Source organism: Aedes albopictus, chromosome 2, assembly GCF_035046485.1.
Source record: "Aedes albopictus strain Foshan chromosome 2, AalbF5, whole genome shotgun sequence".
Classification (NCBI taxonomy): Eukaryota; Metazoa; Arthropoda; class Insecta; order Diptera; family Culicidae; genus Aedes; species Aedes albopictus.
Window position 1 is genome coordinate 502,746,707 of NC_085137.1, and position 20,713 is coordinate 502,767,419.

A 20,713-nucleotide genomic window follows, 5' to 3' on the forward strand; every position below is an offset into this window, starting at 1 on the left:
TCTATCATTATTAGAGCACTATTGGACAGATGATGTGAATACCTAAGCAACTGTCTTTAAACTTTTATACCATTGGTTATTCAATGAGCAGAAATATGTTTAACAAACGTGCAGTTTCCACTGCATGAAACATTTAATCGCCATTTTGTTCAACATATACTCTTGTACAACTGGCGCCTTTGTAGCACATTTAATCAACTGACATGCTTATTAATGATTTTGAATTGTTACTTGGGTCCTCCCTCCTAGAATTCCTGCGGAAATCCTTTCGGTAGTTCCTCCTGAAACTACTTCGTGAGTTCATCCTAGAATTTTACAGGGAGTTTCTCATGATATTCCTGCGAGAGTTCATGCTGGAATTTCTTCGGAAGTTCCTTCTTGAGTTTCTTAGGTTATTTTTTTGAAATTCCTTCAGGATTTCCTCGAGGAATTCCTGCGGGAGCTGCTCGTGGAATTTCTCCTAGAAAGTCAACGGAAGTTTCTCCTGAAATTCCCACGGGAGTTTGACCTGGAATTTCCGTAGAAGTTCCCCTGGGATTTCCTCCCAAAATTCCTATGGCGATTTCTCCTAGAATTCCTTCGGTAGTCCTTCCTGTAATACCATCGAGAGTTCGTAAGAGTATTTCTTCAAATGTTTCTCTGATTGTTCGGATCCTGGTGGCCGCTCTAGCTACACCAAAGTTAAGGAACTTCTGGGAGATTCCCTGGTCTTGTTCCTGGAGAAATCCCTATCAAAAGTCGTTAAAAATAATTTGTGGCGCTAGTGATTTCTGACAGATGCTGTGCCAGTTATTTTTCCAGAAGCTCCACCATGTATCATTCCATGAGTTTCGTAAAGGATGGTGCGTAGTGTTTCACCAGGGATTTTTCTGAAAATTCACTAGTAATTTATCTTGAATTCCACCACTGACTGCTCCAGACGTTCAGCTAGAAGTTCTTCCAGAAATTTCTCCAACAGTTCCGGAGGGTATTCTTCGTGGTGTTTATCAGGGATTTTTCCTGGAAATCCATCAGGGGTTGCTCTTAGAGTGCTGCTTCATTCCCCCAACAGCGGGGGTAAAAAAAAGAGTACTGCAGGTGATTACTGCTGCAATTCCTCTCAGAATTTCTTTAGAAATTCCGCCATACAGGAACTCCGCTAAGAAATTCATACAGGAACTCCGCTAAGGACTCCTCTAAAATTTACGCAAATTACTGCTCTTGAATTCCATCTGGGTTTTTTTTAAAGAGATTCATCTAGGAGTTCCGCAAGGGCAATGCACTGCATCTGGATTATCTCTGCCAGATATTTATTCAACAATTCCAACAGAGATTTCCTCAATATATTAGTCAGAGATTCCTCAAACATTTTGCCAGACGTTTCTCAAGAAATTCCGTTGAGGATGCCTTCAAACATTTTGAAAGGGATTCCTCCAGTAATTACGCCAGGGAATCCTCCGGAAGTTCCATCAGGCATTTCAAAGGAATGAAGGAATTTCAAAAGGATAACCTAAGAAACTCAAGAAGGAACTCCCGAAGAAATTCCAGCATAAACTCTCGCAGGAATATCATGAGAAACTCCCTGTGAAATTCTAGGATGAACTCACGAAGTAGTTTCAGGAGGAACTACCGAAAGGATTTCCGCAGGAATTCTAGGAGGAACTATCTGATGATTTCCAGGAGGATCTGCCAGAAGGAATTCCTAGAGAAATTTCAGAAGGGACTCCTGGTAACATTTCATGAGGAACTCTCGAAGGAATTCCAGGAGGGTATTCAAGAGGAACATCCGAAGACATAATATAACGAACTCATAGAGGAATTCCAGGATCTTCGAGGAACTCTCATAGAGGTACCAGGAGGATACTTGTGGAGAGTATTCAAGTGGAGAATCCGAAGTAATACTATGACTTACTCCCGGAGGATTTCAGGATGAACTCTCGTAGGGGCTCCAGCGTGAACTCTCAGAGGAGGAGGAACTCCAGAAGGAATTTCAATAGGAAGTCCCAGAGTTTTAGGAGAAACTCCTAGAGATATTCTAAGGCAAACCCCCCTAAGAAATAAAAGTAGAGTCCCCTGTGAAATTTAATGAGAAATTTCACGAGCAACTCCTGTGGGAATTTCAGAAGGTGTTTCAAAGTGACCCTTCAGAGAAATTTCGGTAAGAAAGGAGGAATTTTGGGAGGAATTCTCAGATTAACTCCAGAGATACTCCTAGAAGGATTCCAGAAGAATTTCCAGAAAGAATTCCAGAAACAACTTTAGGAGAAATTGCAGGACGAACTTCCAGAGGAACTTCCGGAAGATTTCCTGAAGGAACTCCCGGACGTTTTTCAAGAGGAACATCCGAGCAATTCTGTGATAAACTCCTGAAGCACTTTTGGGATCCAGGAAGTTCCATGAGGAATTTCAAGAGGAATTCCAGGAGGAAACTCCCGGATGGTACTCTGAAGGAATACTATGGCGAACTCACAGATAAATTCTAGGTCGAACTACCGTTGGAGTTTCCGCGTGAACTTCAGAGTGAACTCCCGGAAGAATTCCAGGATGAACTCTCGGAGGAATTTCAGAAGGAACTTCCAGAGATATTCTAGAATGAACTAAAGAAATTCTACAAGCATCTTCCGTAGGAATTCCTGGGGAAATTCCCGGAGGAATTTCATGAGAAACTGCCTGTGGAAGAATTTCAGCATAAACTCTCGGGGGAAATTATGACAAACTCACAGTGAAATTCTACGTGAAACTTCTGGTGTAATTTAAAAGGGACTGCCGGGGGGAATTCCAGAGGAACTTAAGAAGAAACTCCCAGAGGAGTTCCAGGAAGGACTTTGTGCGGAATTACAGAAGAAATTCCCGGAGAAGTTTTGGAAGAAACTCTCATACTTACTTAAGGAAAAAATTTAGGATGAACTCTTAGAGAAACTCCTGGAGGAATTGGAGGAGGAGAACCCGGAGGAATTCCCAGATGGACGATTCTCAAGAAATTCCGTTGAAGATGCCTTCAAACATTTTGAAAGGGATTCCTCCAGGAATTACGCCAGGGAATCCTTCGGAAGTTCCATCAGGCATTATTTTATCCTGTCAGATATTTCTCTGGACCTAGCCAAGATGCGTTACACACCACATTTTGTCATATGAACGCGTTTGTTCAATATGCCATCAGTCTCTTGAGGGCATTCTCTAAGTTTTAGCAGTAACCACAAGCATATTCTCGAAAAACATGATGAAACCGTCGCTGAATGAACCAAATTGATTCTGGCCATCGGTTCCCTCAGGCCGCCCCAGAAAGTTTCAGAAATGGTCAACCAAGAGTGTGGCCACTTTTGATACGACCACATACATAGGAATTAAAAATCATGATGGTCACATTACATGTTTTGTTGTATGATCGTAATTAGCTTTTGTTGTCGTTTCCGTCGGGGTACCTGGATGTTCCAGAAGTGGCCAATAATGGGGGCCATGTCTAGCATCGATACAACCTCAAACATATCTATGAAAATTCATGAAGGAAGATCCGTCGCATGACACATTTTTCTGTTAGAATATGATTATCCTCTAATGTCGGTTCTTCAGGGCATCCCGGAAGTTTCGGAAGTGGCACATGGGAACCATGGCCAGTATTGCTATGCAGTCACAAGTGAATTGACGAAAAATCATAAAAAAAGAGCTGTGGTGTTTTTCATCATATATTTAGCAAAAAACGTCATTTATTTAGCAAAAAAACGTAATTGACCCCTATCACCGGTTCTCCAGGTTGTTTCGGGTCATCCCGGAAGTTCCCGGAGTGGCCAGTGGTGACCATGTGGTCAATGATTCATCCTGACATCAGCTAATCATGCCTTACAAATTGCTGAACTTCATAACTGTAGTCAAGTCAGGTTTCATAATCTTGCAAGTAGGAGCCCGAACGCGCGCATTCCGCCACCCACGAACCACGCGTTGATAATTTCAATCAAAGCCACCCTGCCCACCTGGGTGCACCTCAGTAAAACCAGCAAAATTTTTCTAAGTTCAAATCGTAAACAACAAGGCCACGAAACGTCAAGGACTTAAAAGAATTTTCCCTAGCAACCGCGGCGTGCAGTGCCCTATAGATCAATTGTCACGTTTTCGACAAATCGGATCAGTCTTTCAACGAAGCTTATGAAGTGAAGAATCAGAAGAACTGCTAGGATGAAACTGTATTGAACCTCCGGTCACAACAACCACTTCGGCGGGATATCCGGAACCGGTTCTGGAACACTACCGGTTCAGATATGGTCTGAAAATATTTTCCTGCTTATCGCTCATCAGGTTATCGAAAATGCCGTAGTTTTAAGTGTCGCATTTATGGGTTTGATTCATTTTTATTTTAAGCCATTTCCAGCGGGACGCCCAGAACCGGTTCCGGAACACTACCGGTTCAGATATAGTCTGAAACTATTTTTCTGCTTACCGCTTATCAGCTCATTGAAAATGCCGTGGTTTCATGTGTCACATGTATGGGTTTGGTTCACTTTCATGTTTGGCCACATCCAGCTGGGCGCCCGGAGCCGGTTCCGGAACACTACCGGTTCAGATATGGTCTGAGACATTTTTCCTGCTTACCGCTCATCATATTATCGAAAATGCCGTGGTTTGATGTGTCGCATGCATGGGTTTGATCCACTTTTATATTTTTCCACATCCAGCGGGGCGCCCGCAACCGGTTCCAAAACACTACCGGTTCGGATATGGTTTGAAACTATTTATATGCTAACCGCTCATCAGGTTATCGAAAATACCGTGGTTTTATGTGCCACATGCATGGCTTTGTTGCATTTTCATATCTGGCCCCATCCTGAGGAACCGCTCCGGAACACCTAAATGACCATATCTCCGTAACGGCTGGACCGATCCAAACCATTTTCAATAGAAAACAGTGGGACCAGATTCCCCGTCGAATGAACCGTCGGTCATTAAAATCGGTTGAGGTTTACTGCCAAAAAGTGATGTGTTTTTTTTTGTGCACACACATACACAGATACACACACACAGACATCACCTCAATTCGTCGAGCTGAGTTGATTGGTATATGTGACTTGACCCTCCGGGCTTTCTATCAAAAAGTCATTTTTGGAGTGAACATATAGCCTTTCCAGTACACTTGGTGTACGAGAAAGGCAAAAAACTGACGTAAACCTAAGGCGAATTTTTATCCGATTTCTACAGAAAAATGCTTGCAGAACTTTACTCGAGGAATCTACAGAGTTTTTCAAGTTTGCCATAAATTACATCCTCATTATAGGAATAAAATCTATCAAGAGCTCAATCATATTTTTGTTAAGAAATTCGGATCAAAACACTTAAAAATAGACCACCCGAAATTCTGCAAAAAAATCAAAAGTTCTTGGGGTCGTTGCGAAAAGGTCGTAGGTTTACTAAAAAAAGCAAAATCTACAAAAAAAACTCCCATAAACTCCGATAGACATTCCTGCAATCCTTCCTAGATATGTGAGAAATTATTAATAATATATTCAACAATTTTCAACAGAAACTGTAAAGCAAATACATATGTAATCTGCAATAAGTTTTTGACTCTCCATTTTACTGAGTTTAGACGAACATTTTCTCCAGGATTTCCGGCTGAACAACTTATGCAATTGCACAGAATGTTAACAAGCTTTGTATAAAGTTCAAAATATCATAAATAATTGGACAGATAGATAAAAATTTCATAGAAGAAAAGTTTGTATGATCTAATGCAGTTATTCAAAATCATATCATTACCGTTACTCTCTACTTGTCCCATTGCGACGCTTTTTCCGCTATCAGAATAACTCAGCCACAGAAGTTCACACTTCGATCCATTCCCGCCTGTTACAGCATCATAGGTTGCACTCAAACAGCTGATCACGGTCGGTTTAGATTAGCGATTCCAAACAATCTACAGCTCACTTCATCGGACCTTAACCTTCTCCTCGAGATCACTTTGATCGAACCTGAATCACTGCACTCACTATACGATGCGATCGTACTTTAATCAGAAAACCAACAACCAATAAACTATGTGTGATAGGGAGCCGGTGTCACCACCCAGTTTCCTTCCGAACCGGTTCCGCAACAGCAATTCTTGCCCCACGATCACGTTGCTCTTCGTTCACCTTCTCCACTTTTCCCTGTAGTAGGGCCTAATGCACGGCAAACAGCTTCTCACAAGATTTCAGATCAAGTCGATCGATCTTCTTTTCTGGTTTCACGCGCTTTCACTGCACTGTACGATACGCGGTAGCAGGTGAGATTCCAGACTCCTCCGTTTCGTTTACAACTTGTGTCACACTTGGAACAACAGCTTGCAGCTTCTTCTCATCAACCTAGTTTGGGTTTCTTAACCAAGCCATTGCCTCTGGAGCCACTTTAAAATAAACTTCTTCAACCGACACAAGCTGATGGATTTCCACTCCTCTGTGAACTATTTTCACACTTTTCCCCCAGAGGTTTTCATTTGCGGTGAAGACAACGACCACGACGACGGCGACTACACGCCAGCGTAGAATGACATCTCAATACCTTTGCAGTCAACACAAAACGAAACCAAAAAATGGCTTTGTACACTGACTGACTGTACGACAACACTGCGAGCGAAGTCAGATTAGTATGCAACCAAAGACGCGCTCCACTTCGGGGGGAAACCGAAAAACCAGACCTCTTCACGTCTTGTTTCCCTTCTTTCGGTTCGGTCAAAGAAAGGCAAAAATAGATGAAGCCTAACACTTTCTATACAGGCACTTCAGAACTTTTCACAATCCGCACAATGCCCCCCCATCGTGAACGAGCAAACGACCGAACTACCGATACACAATTCCACGTCGCCGACAACATAGGGATTAGAAGCGCTTGCCGCCGCCGGTCTCAGTTTCAGATTCCACGAAAACTTGACGATCACCACCCAAGTGACCCTTGACGCACCCGCGCACGTTGTCCCTCAAACCAAGGGACACGACAACGACAAACCACACACGTGGGGAGGTATCAATAAAAACTAACACCACGGACAACGGCTTATCTAAACGCACGCACTGCGCCTCGTTTACCGGCAGCTGATCGACTGATCGTATACGAAAACGAAGCGAGCGACAATCTGAAGGGGGTGGATGTGACCGTCGCTGATGAGAATGCATGATCGTGCAACATGTTGTTAGCAACGCTCTCTTCTCTCGCGATGACGATTCTCTCACATTTTGTACACGGTAAAAAAACGCATGTAGATGTTGTAAGGAGATGATGAAGGATTGTGAATATCAGAATGCCAATAAATAAGCAGGCGGGTAAAAATGGCTCGTTAAGAATTAATGTCAATTATTGGCCTAAGTTTGGTATCGTAAGGCATTTTCAGATGAAAAATGTCGAAGGATAGCTTCATCAGATTACTACAGAAGTGAAGTACATTTTGACTGTCATCTAAAGTACCAGAAAAAGAGTAAATACTATTGTTCGTGCCCAAACCGCTCCGGCAGCCACGTGGTCAACAACGTCTTCAACCGATCAAAGCAACTCATTCAAATCCCAATAGATTACTGCGCGAATTTCTACTGGCCTGCTTACTCTAACACGAAATTTGAAATTTCGTGTGAGGGTAAGCAGGCCAGTATAAATTCGTGCAGTAATCCATGCTCCACTGCACGAATTTATGCTGGCCTGCTTACTCTCACAGAAAATTTGACGTTTAAGGGGTGCCGGCACCTCTCAAACGTCAAATTTTCTGTGAGGCCAGAATAAATTCGTGCACTGGACCATTGTGTCAAGGACGCCGCAACACACACCACCGCATCGACGCCGGCACCATGGCAGCAGCTTCGGGAAGGTTTCAAACTGCTGTCAAAACGAGAAATCCACTGACTAACTGACACTGAGGAAGATTACAAGTGGTAGTCGAAATACGCGTATCTGTCAAAGGATAAGCAACATAGGGCGGAATTAAAAGGTACGAAACTGATTACACTCATTCGAAAAAAATGCACTTTTAGTTCTTACAGGAATTCTCGCTGGGAACCAGGAATGTTGCTGAGATTTATTCAGAAATTTCTGGTAGAATACATAAGGAATTTTAGCTGGGATTCCTCGGGCAATTCCTGCTGGGAAACCTTCTGAATGATCAGCAGCAATTACTGGAGAAATCCCGGCTAAACATTTTTGAAAAATCGCAGCAAGAATTCCTGGATATATCCTACTAGGAATATCTTCTGATATGCTATTGCCTAAACTGCCGTTCTACGCATAATTGTCCCATGTTATGGGATTCCCATATAATATGGGACAAACGGGCGCAGAACGGCCGTAAAGAAATCCAAGGAAAATTTGTATAGGAATCCTAGGCAAAATCCCTGTAGAAATCCTTGGTAAAATTACAAGAAGGATATGTACACTCAAACCTCCATTTAGGTAGGATCCATTTAGGTTAAATCTATTTAGGTCTCTCCATATAGGTAACGTTACCTAAATGGAATTTGTGTTTACCATCATTGATGACGTCAAATCCGACATCAACCTATCATTGACCTATTTTCATTTTGGCCGGCAAACCCAATATAGACCCAACAGTTGTTCGATGTTGGTGCAACAGTGGCCCAACATTCGATAAAAATTGACCCGACTTTGAATATTTTTTCAGTCTGGCGGAATTTTGCAGGGTTTTTCGTGTTTCGTGCCCATCTAGTTATTTTAATGACAAGTCTGACCTGAGACCCTCCAAAACCCCCGAAAATGCCCCCAAAGCCCCTCTTTTTCTGAGACTCCCTTGAAAGTCCTTTGAAACTTCGCATGACCCCTTTAAATCTCCTAGTCATTCTTGAACTTCTTTTCAACCTTGTACTCCATTTAGGTAATAGACTGAATCCATTTAGGTAATGAATCCATTTAGGTAAAAATTCTATTTGGGCAGTCCCGACTCATTACCTAAATGAAGGTTTTGGTGTATAGGAATCCTGGGGCTGGGAGAAAGCAATCCTAACAAGAATTTAAGAGAATTCCAATCAGGCATTTGTGATGGAATTTAAACAGAGTTCCTCCAAAGATTTTTTTTGAAATTCCTGCTGGGATGCAAAAGAATGAAGGATTTTTCCAGAAATGTTTCTCAAGTCCAGAGATTTCTCCAAGAATTTCTTTGACAATCCCTCCAAGGATTTTTTTTTAATATTCCCGCGATAACTTCTCTGATTAGTTCTCCAACGATGCCTTCAGATCCATGGACACTTTCAGAAATCTTCCTGGAATGCCAGCTAAGATTCCTTCAGTGGGATCTCCAGTTAGCCTAGTGGTTAAGGTTATGGACCTCCAATCTGGAGAGGGCGGGTTCTATTTCCGTCCCAGTCGGGAAAATTTTCTCGAGTCCCTTGGCAATAGTGTATCATTGTACTTTGCCTGTATATTGCCTCACAATATACAAATTCATGCAATGGCAGGCAAAGAAAGCCCTTCAGTTAATAACTGTGGAAGTGCTCAAAGAACACTAAGTTGAAGCGAGGCAGGCCAAGTCACAGTGGAGACGTAGAACCATAAAGAAGAAAGAAGAAGAAGATTCATCCAGAAATTCTTCTTGAGACACCTCAAGAGATTTTTCCATGGATTCCTCCAAAAAAAATCTACTGTGGTTCCTTGAATGACCTTTCCAGGGATTCCTCCAGGAATTCTTCTTGGATTTTTTCTAGAAATTACAGCAAGGATTCGTCCAAGAAACATCTGGCATCACTACTAGAAATTGTTACTGGGTTTTATCCAGCAATTCCCACTGTAGTTTATTCATGGATTTCTCCAGAATTTTGAATTTGAAAATTTTTAGATTATTTTAGGATCCTCGAGTTTCTGCTGATATTTCTCTAGGACTGCTCTCATACAAACTTCAAACTGATTTATTAATAGGTTTTCGAGCACTCACATTCATGAAAATTTGGAGTTTGGTACGCAGATTCAGCATATAGATTTGATTTTGTTCAACAGCGATAAAGAAACCAATTTCCGAATAAACAATCTAGTAGGAATACCTTAAGGAATTCCATAAGTAATCACTGGATGTATTCCAAAAGGAATTCCTATAAAAATCCATGAAGAAATCTCTGAATAAATCATAGCAGGACTTTTTGGAAGAACTCCAAGAGGTCTCTCTTGAATTTTCGAAGGAACTACTGCAGGCATCCCTAGAGGTAAAGCCTGTATCCGCAATAATCGGGACACAGAAATGTGGCAGTAACTCTGCAATAGATACATGAAAATTGCTCAAATTTTGCCTGATAATATTTTGAGATGTGTTCATTTAACCTGCAAAGTTTCATGTGAATCGGTGAAGTACCTTTTGTTGTAGCAGTGAAACAGTAGAACGCGAGCAATTGAATTTTGTACAGCCCCTGGTTTCGCTTATCAGTGCTGTAACTTTTGAATTTGATTAAGGAAATGACTTAAATTTTGAACACAAACCTCTCAATCTACTTTACTTGCATAGGCAAAATTTAAAAAAAAAAATCGATGCACTATCAACAATTTTACAGTCGAAACATATATTGGGACTGACCGTGATATTAGCCCCTCAGACAACAATTGATGAGTAGCCCTTATTGTATCGATTGTATTGTTGAAAGTGCTACACCAATAATCATCAAATTTTGCAGGCACTATATACACAAAATCAACTACCTTCTGTGAAAATTTCATGGTAATTGGAAGAGACATTCAAAAGTTATGAATGGGCAAACAACGCACATGAAACACATGAAACATTTTCACTAACACTATCCCCTATCAACACCATTTACTTTCAATCCAAATGATAAAAGTTGATGAAATTTTGCAAGAAAGTGTCTCTATAAGTATCTTAACTGCACACGAAATTTCATAATTATCCTCACATAACTTTGAATTGTAGCTGAAAAGAACCATCTAGTATGCGAATGAAAATGAGTGATGATTGTACAAAATCTTAAAAACCACGTCTGTTTGTTTCTCATCCACAGCTAAAAGTAATGTATCGATTTTTATGAAATTTTGCACAAATAAAAAACATACATCAAAGAGTTCTCAGTTAATTTTTGGCCCATTTTTATTGATTCTGTACAGAGTTACTGCCGTACTACTATGTCCCAATTATTGCGGATACAGGCTTTAATTTAAGAGAAATATATGCAATTTTTTTCGAGAATTCCTTTTTGAATTCCTACAGGAATTTCTGAATTTTTGGCAGAAACCCATTTCCACTGGGATTCCTCCATAGATTTGTACAGGGACTCCTCCATTTCTGCAAAAAAAATTCGAGCAATTCTTCTCGCATTACCTCCACTAACTAATTGCTAAGTTTTCTTCAGAAACTCCTTCTGGGATTTCTCCAAGCAAATCTTGAAGTTCTGATAGGAGTCATGCAGGAATTCCTGGAATATTTTCAGCAGGAATTGCTTGAGGTTTATGAAGAAATCTTTTGAGAAATTCTTGTAGAAATCAAAGAAACAGCTTCTACAGGAATCCCAGTGACCATTTCTACAGGATTTGCTAGAGGAATGTCTGAAGGAACTCTTGTGGAAATCTACGGAGAAATGTCGAGAGAACTCTCGCAGGAATTCATTGAGAAATCTTCGAATTAACTCTCTACGAATTTCACCACAAATGCTTGATGAACTTTCTCTAGGAATTCTTTCCGATAATGCTCCAGAGGTATCTCCAAAGATGTACAGGAATCCATCCTGCAAATCCTCCAAAGATTCGTATAGAAATTTTTCTTGTGATTTCTCCAAGAATTTCTTTAGGGATTTCTCTTGAAACACCAACTGTTCCGTACAATCCATACGGAATGAGCGGAAACCTAAACAATCCACGAAGCATCTGTAAATAGTTCCTATTTAATCACCCAACATAGCCACCGTGACCCACGAATGCGAAACACTTACCGATTTGCCGCCCCCAACACGACCCACCCTTGCTACGCCTTTGATTACGTGAGTTCCGACAGCCACTGTGGGTATCAGCAGTGAACGCAAGTAAGTCCTGTCATCGTCGCCGCCTCCGATGTGTGATGACCAACACAAAACTCACCACAGCAGCGCCTCGAGAGTGAGAGCCATCGAGAGAATTCCAACCGCGTCTGGATACCCAACGTATCTAAATACCAAGGTAAGATATTCCCGTAAATATCAATAACGAGACCCACTAACACACCTGCGTTAGTTATGAAAAGTTGGTAATTTTACTTTAGAGAGTCATTATTTCTGCAAAATTTGTGAAGTTTTAATAGTTTAGATGTTTCTAAAGGCTGTAAAACTATGTTTAGAACCAATTATTTTTTTATTGTATTTCAATTGACGATATTTTCTGATTTATTGCATGGAAGTCACTTTTTACCTAGTGAGATGCATTTTAATAATTGCTTCTATGATGTGAGCGCTTAAATTCTCAAAAAAAAAGTTTGCTAAATAGTGATGTACCCATACAAATCTGAGCAAATTTCATAACTATTTTTTGCTTTTTTCTTTTTCTCACTAATACATGAATAATAGTTGGAGTATCTTACCTTGGTATTTAGATACGTTGCTGGATACCAGCGTCGCGATATTGCGCGAACATTCCAGATTGCGGGTGCGCACGTATAAATATGCGAATAGTTCGCCGCAGAGATAGTTACGTTTCAACCGCCGCGTGATATACTTCGAGTGTACAGTACAGTGAAAGTGCAAAATAGGAAGTGTAGAATTAGCTCCTAAGTTAAAATACACCTCTCCTCTTCTTGGCGTAACGTCCTCACTGGGACAAAGCCTGCTTCTCAGCTTAGTGTTCTACGAGCACTTCCACAGTTATTAACTGAGAGCTTCCTCTGCCAATGACCATTTTTGCATGTGTATATCGTGTGGCAGGCACGAAGATACTCTATGCCCAAGGAAGTCAAGGAAATTTCCTTTACGAAAAGATCCTGGACCGACCGGGAATCGAACCCGTCACCCTCAGCATGGTCATGCTGAATACCCGTGCGTTTACCGCCTCGGCTATATGGGCCCATAAGTTAAAATACACATTAATACAAACAAAAAAAAGTGCAAAATAGTTAAGTAGTGTAAGCTAGTTATAAGTGCAGAGTAGTAATAAAAAGTAGTGAATTAGTGATCCAAGTGGTGTTGTGCCTGCCATCCGAAATCCCGTCCCGACCGATTGATACAGTCCACCCGGACCCGCCGGAGTTGGCCCCGGATATGCGCCAACACCAACAGAAATTCCTGGGGGATGAACCAGCCTCGAGCTGAATTTCCCCATAATAAAGAGCAAATGATAATAGAACTTCATGCTAGAGTTCATTCAGATATTTCTAGTAAGATTTCTTCAGGAATTTTTGCTAGGATTTATGATATCGAGCCAGATCGGGTTAGCCATGATTGGTGTTTGAAATTGAACTAAATACTTAGATACTGTAACACACAAAATACAAGTGTTACCTTTTTATTGATTTATTAAATTCCAACTTTACAGAATTGATTATAACAAAAATGATTTCATCCGTTCGGGATGCTGGACTGCACTATCCCACGTCTCAGTGCCGCAGTATCGAGCTCACCGCTCCGCTGTGATCTCTCGCTGTTATTTTCAACCCTCTCAGACAGATGTATGAGTGCTGCTTTGGGTGGAGAATGAGTGTTGCGATCCGTTCTGTACTTTGGTTTGCCACAATACAGGTATGTGCGACGAGCAGTTGAATATTCGTTTTGTGCGTGTAAATGCAAGTGTGTGAACCGAACCCCAAATCCAGTCATCCAACTCTACCATCCGAAATTCCAGTTTTCACAGGATTTCTTTAGTAATTATTCTTAGGAATCCTTGAAGCAACCCCAGCAAGAATTCTTCAAGGAATCTCAAGCGGATTTCCAGTTGGAATAACTGGGTAAGATTTAAGAAAGGAAAAAGAATGGAGCAAGAAATTTTGAAGAACTATGTGGAGGAATCGCAGCAGGAATTTTCCAAAACTGTTTATAAACTATGTTCGATGCTAGAGGTGTACGTTTTAATGGAAATAGAGTGAATTTAATTGCGAATCATAATGGATACCACGATATGTACCAAAAAAAACAGACCTTTTATAAGAATCTGACCCAGTGCACATTGGGCAAAATCAAGCCCAAAGGTGGAAAAAATTAATAACTTTCTTAATACAAGACCATATGTGATCATCAATGGCTTATTCGAAAGCAAATTTTCTCAAGAATTGGTTGGTGGATGATTCATGTACGGGCAACTTCTCTGAAGCGAGTTATAGAGCCCGTTTTACCCCAGTTCCCCCTGAAATTTGTGAATTTCTGTTATTTTACGGCACTTGTTATGATTTTAATGATTATTTCGCTGGGATACCATCGCCCCACTCCCATTGAGTAACGTTACATACAAAAAGTTATTAAAATGTTGGAATTTTAGGGTGTTGTGGGGTCAATTAGGCAATGGTATATTTTCAAGGTAAAAATTCATTTTTTATTTTTATTTATGATTTTTTACTTGACAATAACTAAATAAATGATCGAATACACATGGTTTATTCCTAAAGAAACCATTTTTGGCGAGTTTGATTTTAAATTATTGGTTATATTTAAGTTTTCCCGCATACAAATATGAGTAGTTTCCATCCTTATACCACCGATTCCAAACATTTCCAAACGATGAGCTATTGCTTAAATACTCCAAAAATATCCTAAATGTTGTTTGCGCATAGCCCCATAGACGGGAGGTGACGGCAGCATATAGTTTTAGAGCTTAGTTTACCCAAACTCCCCTATAAACTTATTTTTTATTGTTTTTAAATTAAAACAACTTCAACTTGAAACTTCTATGCATGATATGAGTTAATATTGATGAAGAGCTAACCAGTAATATATCTGCATCCTATGAAATTTGGAAATTTAGGGTACAATGGGGTTAAATGAAAAAAAAAAACAATCAAAAAGCTTGAATGACCATATAAGTTGACAAATAACTTGTTTGAAAGATAATATCCATACGAGTTCATTAATGACTGATTGATGGACAGGTAGAACACATATAGCCGAAGCGCTAAACGCGCGAGTATTCAGCAAAACCATACTGAGAGAGTTGGGTTCGATTTTTTTTTTCGGTCCGGGGTTTGGCATTATTGAAATTCCCTTGCCATAATGTCAAATGAACGACAGCATTACCTCAGAATTGATGTGTGTATCAACATATTGACATGATTTTTCGTCTGCGAATAGTACTGACCGTCAATTTTAATGTGGATTGATTCAAATTGATTGAGTTGTGTCGAAAACTAACCCGTGCAAAGAAAGAATTGAGTGTATGTAATGTATGGTGCAAGACTTTTTGGACAGGGTGACCGATTTTGCACAGTACGTACAGCAAAGTATCTAGCCGAATAAAAAAAATCAAGTCAATACCAACATCTTGAGGAATTTATATCTAACCTGAAGAGTTTTGTTTTTTGTGCAATTGAACCTGATTAATTACTAAACTTTTTTTTTTTTGCATTGACCATATCCACCACTGATCTTCGTTAGCGAACAAGCAGGCGAAAGACTGCATATACGACATAAGTTTGTTCGAGAACATCTGGCAAGAAAATCATCCCCAGAGCAAACTTCGTCAAATATAATGACAGTATGTCTTTATGAAAACGATGAAATTGTACTACCGCCACAAACGGGAAGATTCTGCTTCAATGAACGCAACGCCAGATGAAGGTGACTTCGATTATGATCAGATGTGCAAGGATATGTGCTTAGGAAATCTAGTATCTATTACTAAAAGACATACACTATCCGTCATAAGTAGAGACTCACAAAAAGTATTGCAATAATATTGAATCACCCTAACTTACCTCGATATCTCTAAAACCAGAACACCTACAAAAATGCCACTTTCAGAAAAGTTGTTGCTTTTGGGCTTCTGAATAACATTGATGAAGACAGCATCTTTGTAAGGTATTGGAGATATCAAGGTGATTAATTGCGATACAATATTGCTGCAAATATTTTTTTTAGTATAAACTTATGACGGGTAGTGTACTTGGCTAAGTGGAATAAGACTGCCATATTATTAGCGTATAGCAAAACAAAATAAATACCTATTTGATGTTTATGTTGCTATTCCGTAAACAAAAATATAACGAATGCATTTTGGAGACTTTTTTACTACAATGTGTTACTACAACCCCCATAAAGTCTATCGGCAAGCAGCAGTTTGGATATTCTCAAATTCACGCTACAGCTCTTCATCATGAAATGCTGGATGGTAAATAATGGAAGTGTGCGACATGGATTTTAAATATTATTTCACGTATTTATTATAAATTTCTTCATCTTCAATACCAAAATTCCGAGAAATAAGCATGCATTTTGCCCCATTATCCCCCAAACGTCATATTTATAACATCTTTCATGTATTGTATACTCATTGGAATCAGAAAGTTATCATGTAAATGATATTATATTAACTGCAATGGAGCAATTTGAATAATTTGATAATACTTTTAGGGAAATTGGGGTGAAATAAGCTTTACACCCCGCTGAAGCAATGTCGTAAGTACAAGAATCATTCGTATAGAAATTATCTGTCAAACAAGCTATTTGTCAACTTATATGGTCATTCAAGCTTTTTGAATGTTTTTTTTTTCATTTAACCCCATTGTACCCTAAATTTCCAAATTTCATAGGATGCAGAGATATTACTGGTTAGCTCTTCATCAATATTAACTCATATCATGCATAGAAGTTTCAAGTTAAAGTTGTTTTAATTTAAAAACAATAAAAAATAAGTTTATAGGGGAGTTTGGGTAAACTAAGCTCTAAAACTATATGCTGCCGTCACCTCCCGTCTATGGGGCTATGCGCAAACAACATTTAGGATATTTTTGGAGTATATAAGCAATGGTTCATCGTTTGGAAATGTTTGGAATCGGTGGTATAAGGATGGGAACTACTCATATTTGTATGCAGGAAAACTTAAATATAACCAATAATTTAAAATCAAACTCGCCAAAAATGGTTTCTTTAGGAATAAACCATGTGTATTCGATCATTTATTTAGTTATTGTGACGTAAAAAATCATAAATAAAAATAAAAAATGAATTTTTATCTTGAAAATATACCATTGCCTAATTGACCCCACAACACCCTAAAATTCCAACATTTTAATAACTTTTTGTATGTAACGTTACTCAATGGGAGTGGGGCGATGGTATCCCAGCGAAATAATCATTAAAATCATAACAAGTGCGGTAAAATAACAGAAATTCACAAATTTCAGGGGGAACTGGGGTAAAACGGGCTCTATAACTCGCTTCAGAGAAGTTGCCCGTACATGAATCATCCACCAACCAATTCTTGAGAAAATTTGCTTTCGAATAAGCCATTGATGATAACATATGGTCTTGTATTAAGAAAGTTATTAATTTTTTCCACCTTTGGGGTTGATTTTGCCCAATGTGCAGTGACTCACCGGAATGACCCCTTAACATCCGGAAAAAATCAACATTTTTGTTTTGCTCTTGTGATAATTGCTAAGTGATTTGTTTTCACCGTGCTATCTCTCTCCGAGAGTGTTGCAACCTGAGCCGTTGAAACGTGCCGAACTCTCTCAACAATCAGCTGACTGAAGTCGCACGCCATCATCGACTATTTGGATGATGAAGATCGTCACGTCACGTTTCTCATGATCATACGATACCTTTCCGAAAAGGTATGCTCGCGACTGTCATTCGGATGGTATTTTTTTCTCATCTTCGGTGGATTGTTGTTTGAAGCGCGTACGATCGTTTATTGCTTCGATTAGCCGCTCATTAACTCTGGGCGTGCGCGCGCACCTGCTCAACGTCTCGTTGTGCAGATTTTGGGGAGTTGCGTGGATATTCGAGAGCAATCAACCGGCATGAGCTGGGCATGAGCGAGCAAGGTGTGATAATGAACGTTTGAAGTCTATTTTGGTGGCGATCGCCAGTTCGTTTGCTTGGATCGAATGCTTATTTGAACCGGGCTGGTAATACAGTTGAAAAAAGATGCGATGTATGGTAATTTATTCTTCTTGATAATCTGGGTTAAACTTTCTAGAATGCATAGGGGACAGCTGGTTGAATACAAATGATTCATTGAACCTGCATCTTTCCGAGAAGATTCCTGACAAAATGGATGTTTGTTTCAAAGAACTGACGTTTCGATCAAAAAATCAAAATTCAAGACGTTGTTATCCAAAGTCAGTTATGTGGATTTCGGTATGCTTGATTAGAAAGAGTGAAACGCTTTGAGGTGGCTTGCTCCTCACCTCCTAATCCGATCACGTTTTATCACCTTTTTCACTTCCCACGTTTTCCGCGGTTCAATCCTTTCTTCATTTATTCGTCATTTCTTTCGGTTCTGTTTTGATAGCGATGATGCCTGATATCGTTCATTATTCACCTAAATTGGTCTTCGATGGACGTAAACGAACGCGGCGGCGATCGCACGTTTATACGTTACGCATCGTAACAAGAGAGAGAAACACCATTTGTACACGTCGTCTGGTGTTATAAATTAGCTTTCGAGTTCCGTTCCAACCAACGTGACGCAACGCATCAATGATGATGCATCCCTGCCGCAACAAATGTAGCATTGGGTGGTTCAAGATCTGCTGAACAATTACTATAGGGAAGGGGATGCATGCAATGCTTGAAATTATTTGAGATCACATATGGATTTAATTTTGAGCTGTCATTAGATTTTTTAAATAGATTTTCAATACCTTCAGCAATGGTCAGAATTACCTCGAGAGACTTACAATCGCCCTTAAATTGCTCTAGATTGCATCTCATACATAAATCAATCATCGAACCGTACCATTAAGAATCACTGAAATGTTCCGTTTTGAGCACCGCTTAAGTGTGCCATAAAACCTCTCAATTAGCAAATGCTCACGCTTCGACATCTCAATCAACGTATGGCACAAGCTCATCACCACACGATGATGTTGCTGCTGATGATGATGTGGACTTATTTGCCTACTTGAGAAAATAGCTTCCTTCCATAAGACACCCACATTCCTACTTTATTCTTGTATGTTTCTATTTGTGAGTACGATGGACCACGCTACGGTAATCAAGCATCCACTTGAGATTATGGGCAAAGCCGTTGGTCGACAGAGAAATGGAACCTACGGCCAGTACCTAAGTAGGTTCGCACTTCCACTGGAGCACCTTCTTCTCCTGAATAAGACAGATATGAAACGTAGTGTAATCTGTCCTAGGTTAAATATTTTGTTTTTATGATGAGTGATGATTGAAGCAAGACGTCAATCGTTTTTAAATTCATAAAGTATCGATTGATGCGAAGGGCCACTGATGGAGAGAGCCCGAAATACAGTGGCAGCTATACTAGTGACCACTAGTGAAAATTATGCTGTAACATTACTGTTCAAATGCCTTTTCAATTGAAAAATTAGCCAATGTTCAATCTTTCGTATCGATATTAACAATGATAATTTAGAACTTTTTTCAAAAGTTTCATAAGATTTTTATTCGACTTGCGGTAATTTCTTACAAAACAGTTGAACAAGACCTATTTCTGTTTTTGTTATACTTATTCACAAATTAGCACATGTTACTGTATAATGTGTTTTTCACAAGTAGAATAAGCGCTTTCGTTTCATTATACTTCGACTCAGAACACAGGATGAAAACACTTATTTTTTACTGAACAGCAACTGCACTTACGTGTTAAGTTGTTAACCATAATGTTCTGTGCTAATTCACCACTGCTGAATAGAAGTCGAAGTGTGATCATTATAAACCACGGGAAGTTTATGTTTCGTTTCGATTTGAGTGCTTCAATTCATCGTACCTAGGATGGCGCAGATAGGAAGGAATGCAGCTGGCAATCAACAGGTCCCGAGTTCGAATCTTGATTTGGGCAAATTTGCCAATCATAAACTCTCGTAAATATTATACCTACATTTTTGCATTTTATTCATTTTTGCTGAAGCTGAATACCAGCTTTAATATACATTTATAAAACGCTTTTAACAACAAACAGTTCAGATGGTGCACTGCACTATGCTTTATAATTTCTCCAAATTTGTGTGAACAAAACCCGAACACAGGTTGTACCTAAAAATTATCCAAATGTTATTCAGCATCATGCTGAATTCATTCGTCATAAAAGTGCTTGTTAAATGAATGATTATTAGTTGGGAATGCCCTTACCCAATAAACGGACAGCCACCTACGAAAATTCAGCAGAGGAACTAATTATTTCTTTACAAGTTAATAAATCGGTACAGGGAAACTTATCTAGTAAGCTATGCTAAGGGCTATAGAATTTTCAATATTCTATAATTCTAACTCCACAACTTACTTGTTTTTTTTTTCGGTGCACCTTACTAAAAGTTAAAGTTTATTGAAAAATGTACCTCGATAAATGCAACTATATGTAATCTGTGTTGTTAAAATTAGGCCACCTATTGATCTGATTCTGAAGTACCGTCGTTGGGGGTGACAATGGGTCAGAGGGGCGAGATTGGGATATCTGAAATATCTCATCAAATATTGCAAATATCGAATCAAAAAGTTTATGATGTCATCCTCGTAGTTGCTAGCAAAAAAAAAGTCAAAAAAAAATAAGTTTCTAGAGAAACTAGTTGATTTTTAATAAATCATCTAAAAAAGTTTAAAAATGAGGCCTTTTTTAAAAATGCCACTTTTAAAGCTCGATGAAACATCACATTTTAAGGTGGACTCAGAGTCGTAGCGTGGTCCCATGGCGCCCTTAGCAA

The 20,713-nt window shown here is 39.5% G+C and overlaps 1 protein-coding gene across 4 annotated transcripts in view; it reads right to left on the reverse strand.

The window, feature by feature from the left end:
• LOC109407731 (guanine nucleotide exchange factor DBS) overlaps positions 1-20,713 on the reverse strand; it is a 561,022-nt gene that overhangs the window by 500,432 nt on the left and 39,877 nt on the right. Inside the window, exon 1 of one of the 4 annotated variants that reach the window (XM_062854441.1) lies at positions 5,725-5,919. The exons of the other annotated variants lie outside the window; for them this stretch is intronic. Coding sequence (XP_062710425.1) covers positions 5,725-5,746 — 22 coding nt within the window. The 5' untranslated portion in view covers positions 5,747-5,919. Of the gene's footprint in view, positions 1-5,724; positions 5,920-20,713 lie in introns of those variants that run through there. 4 annotated transcript variants of the gene reach the window in all.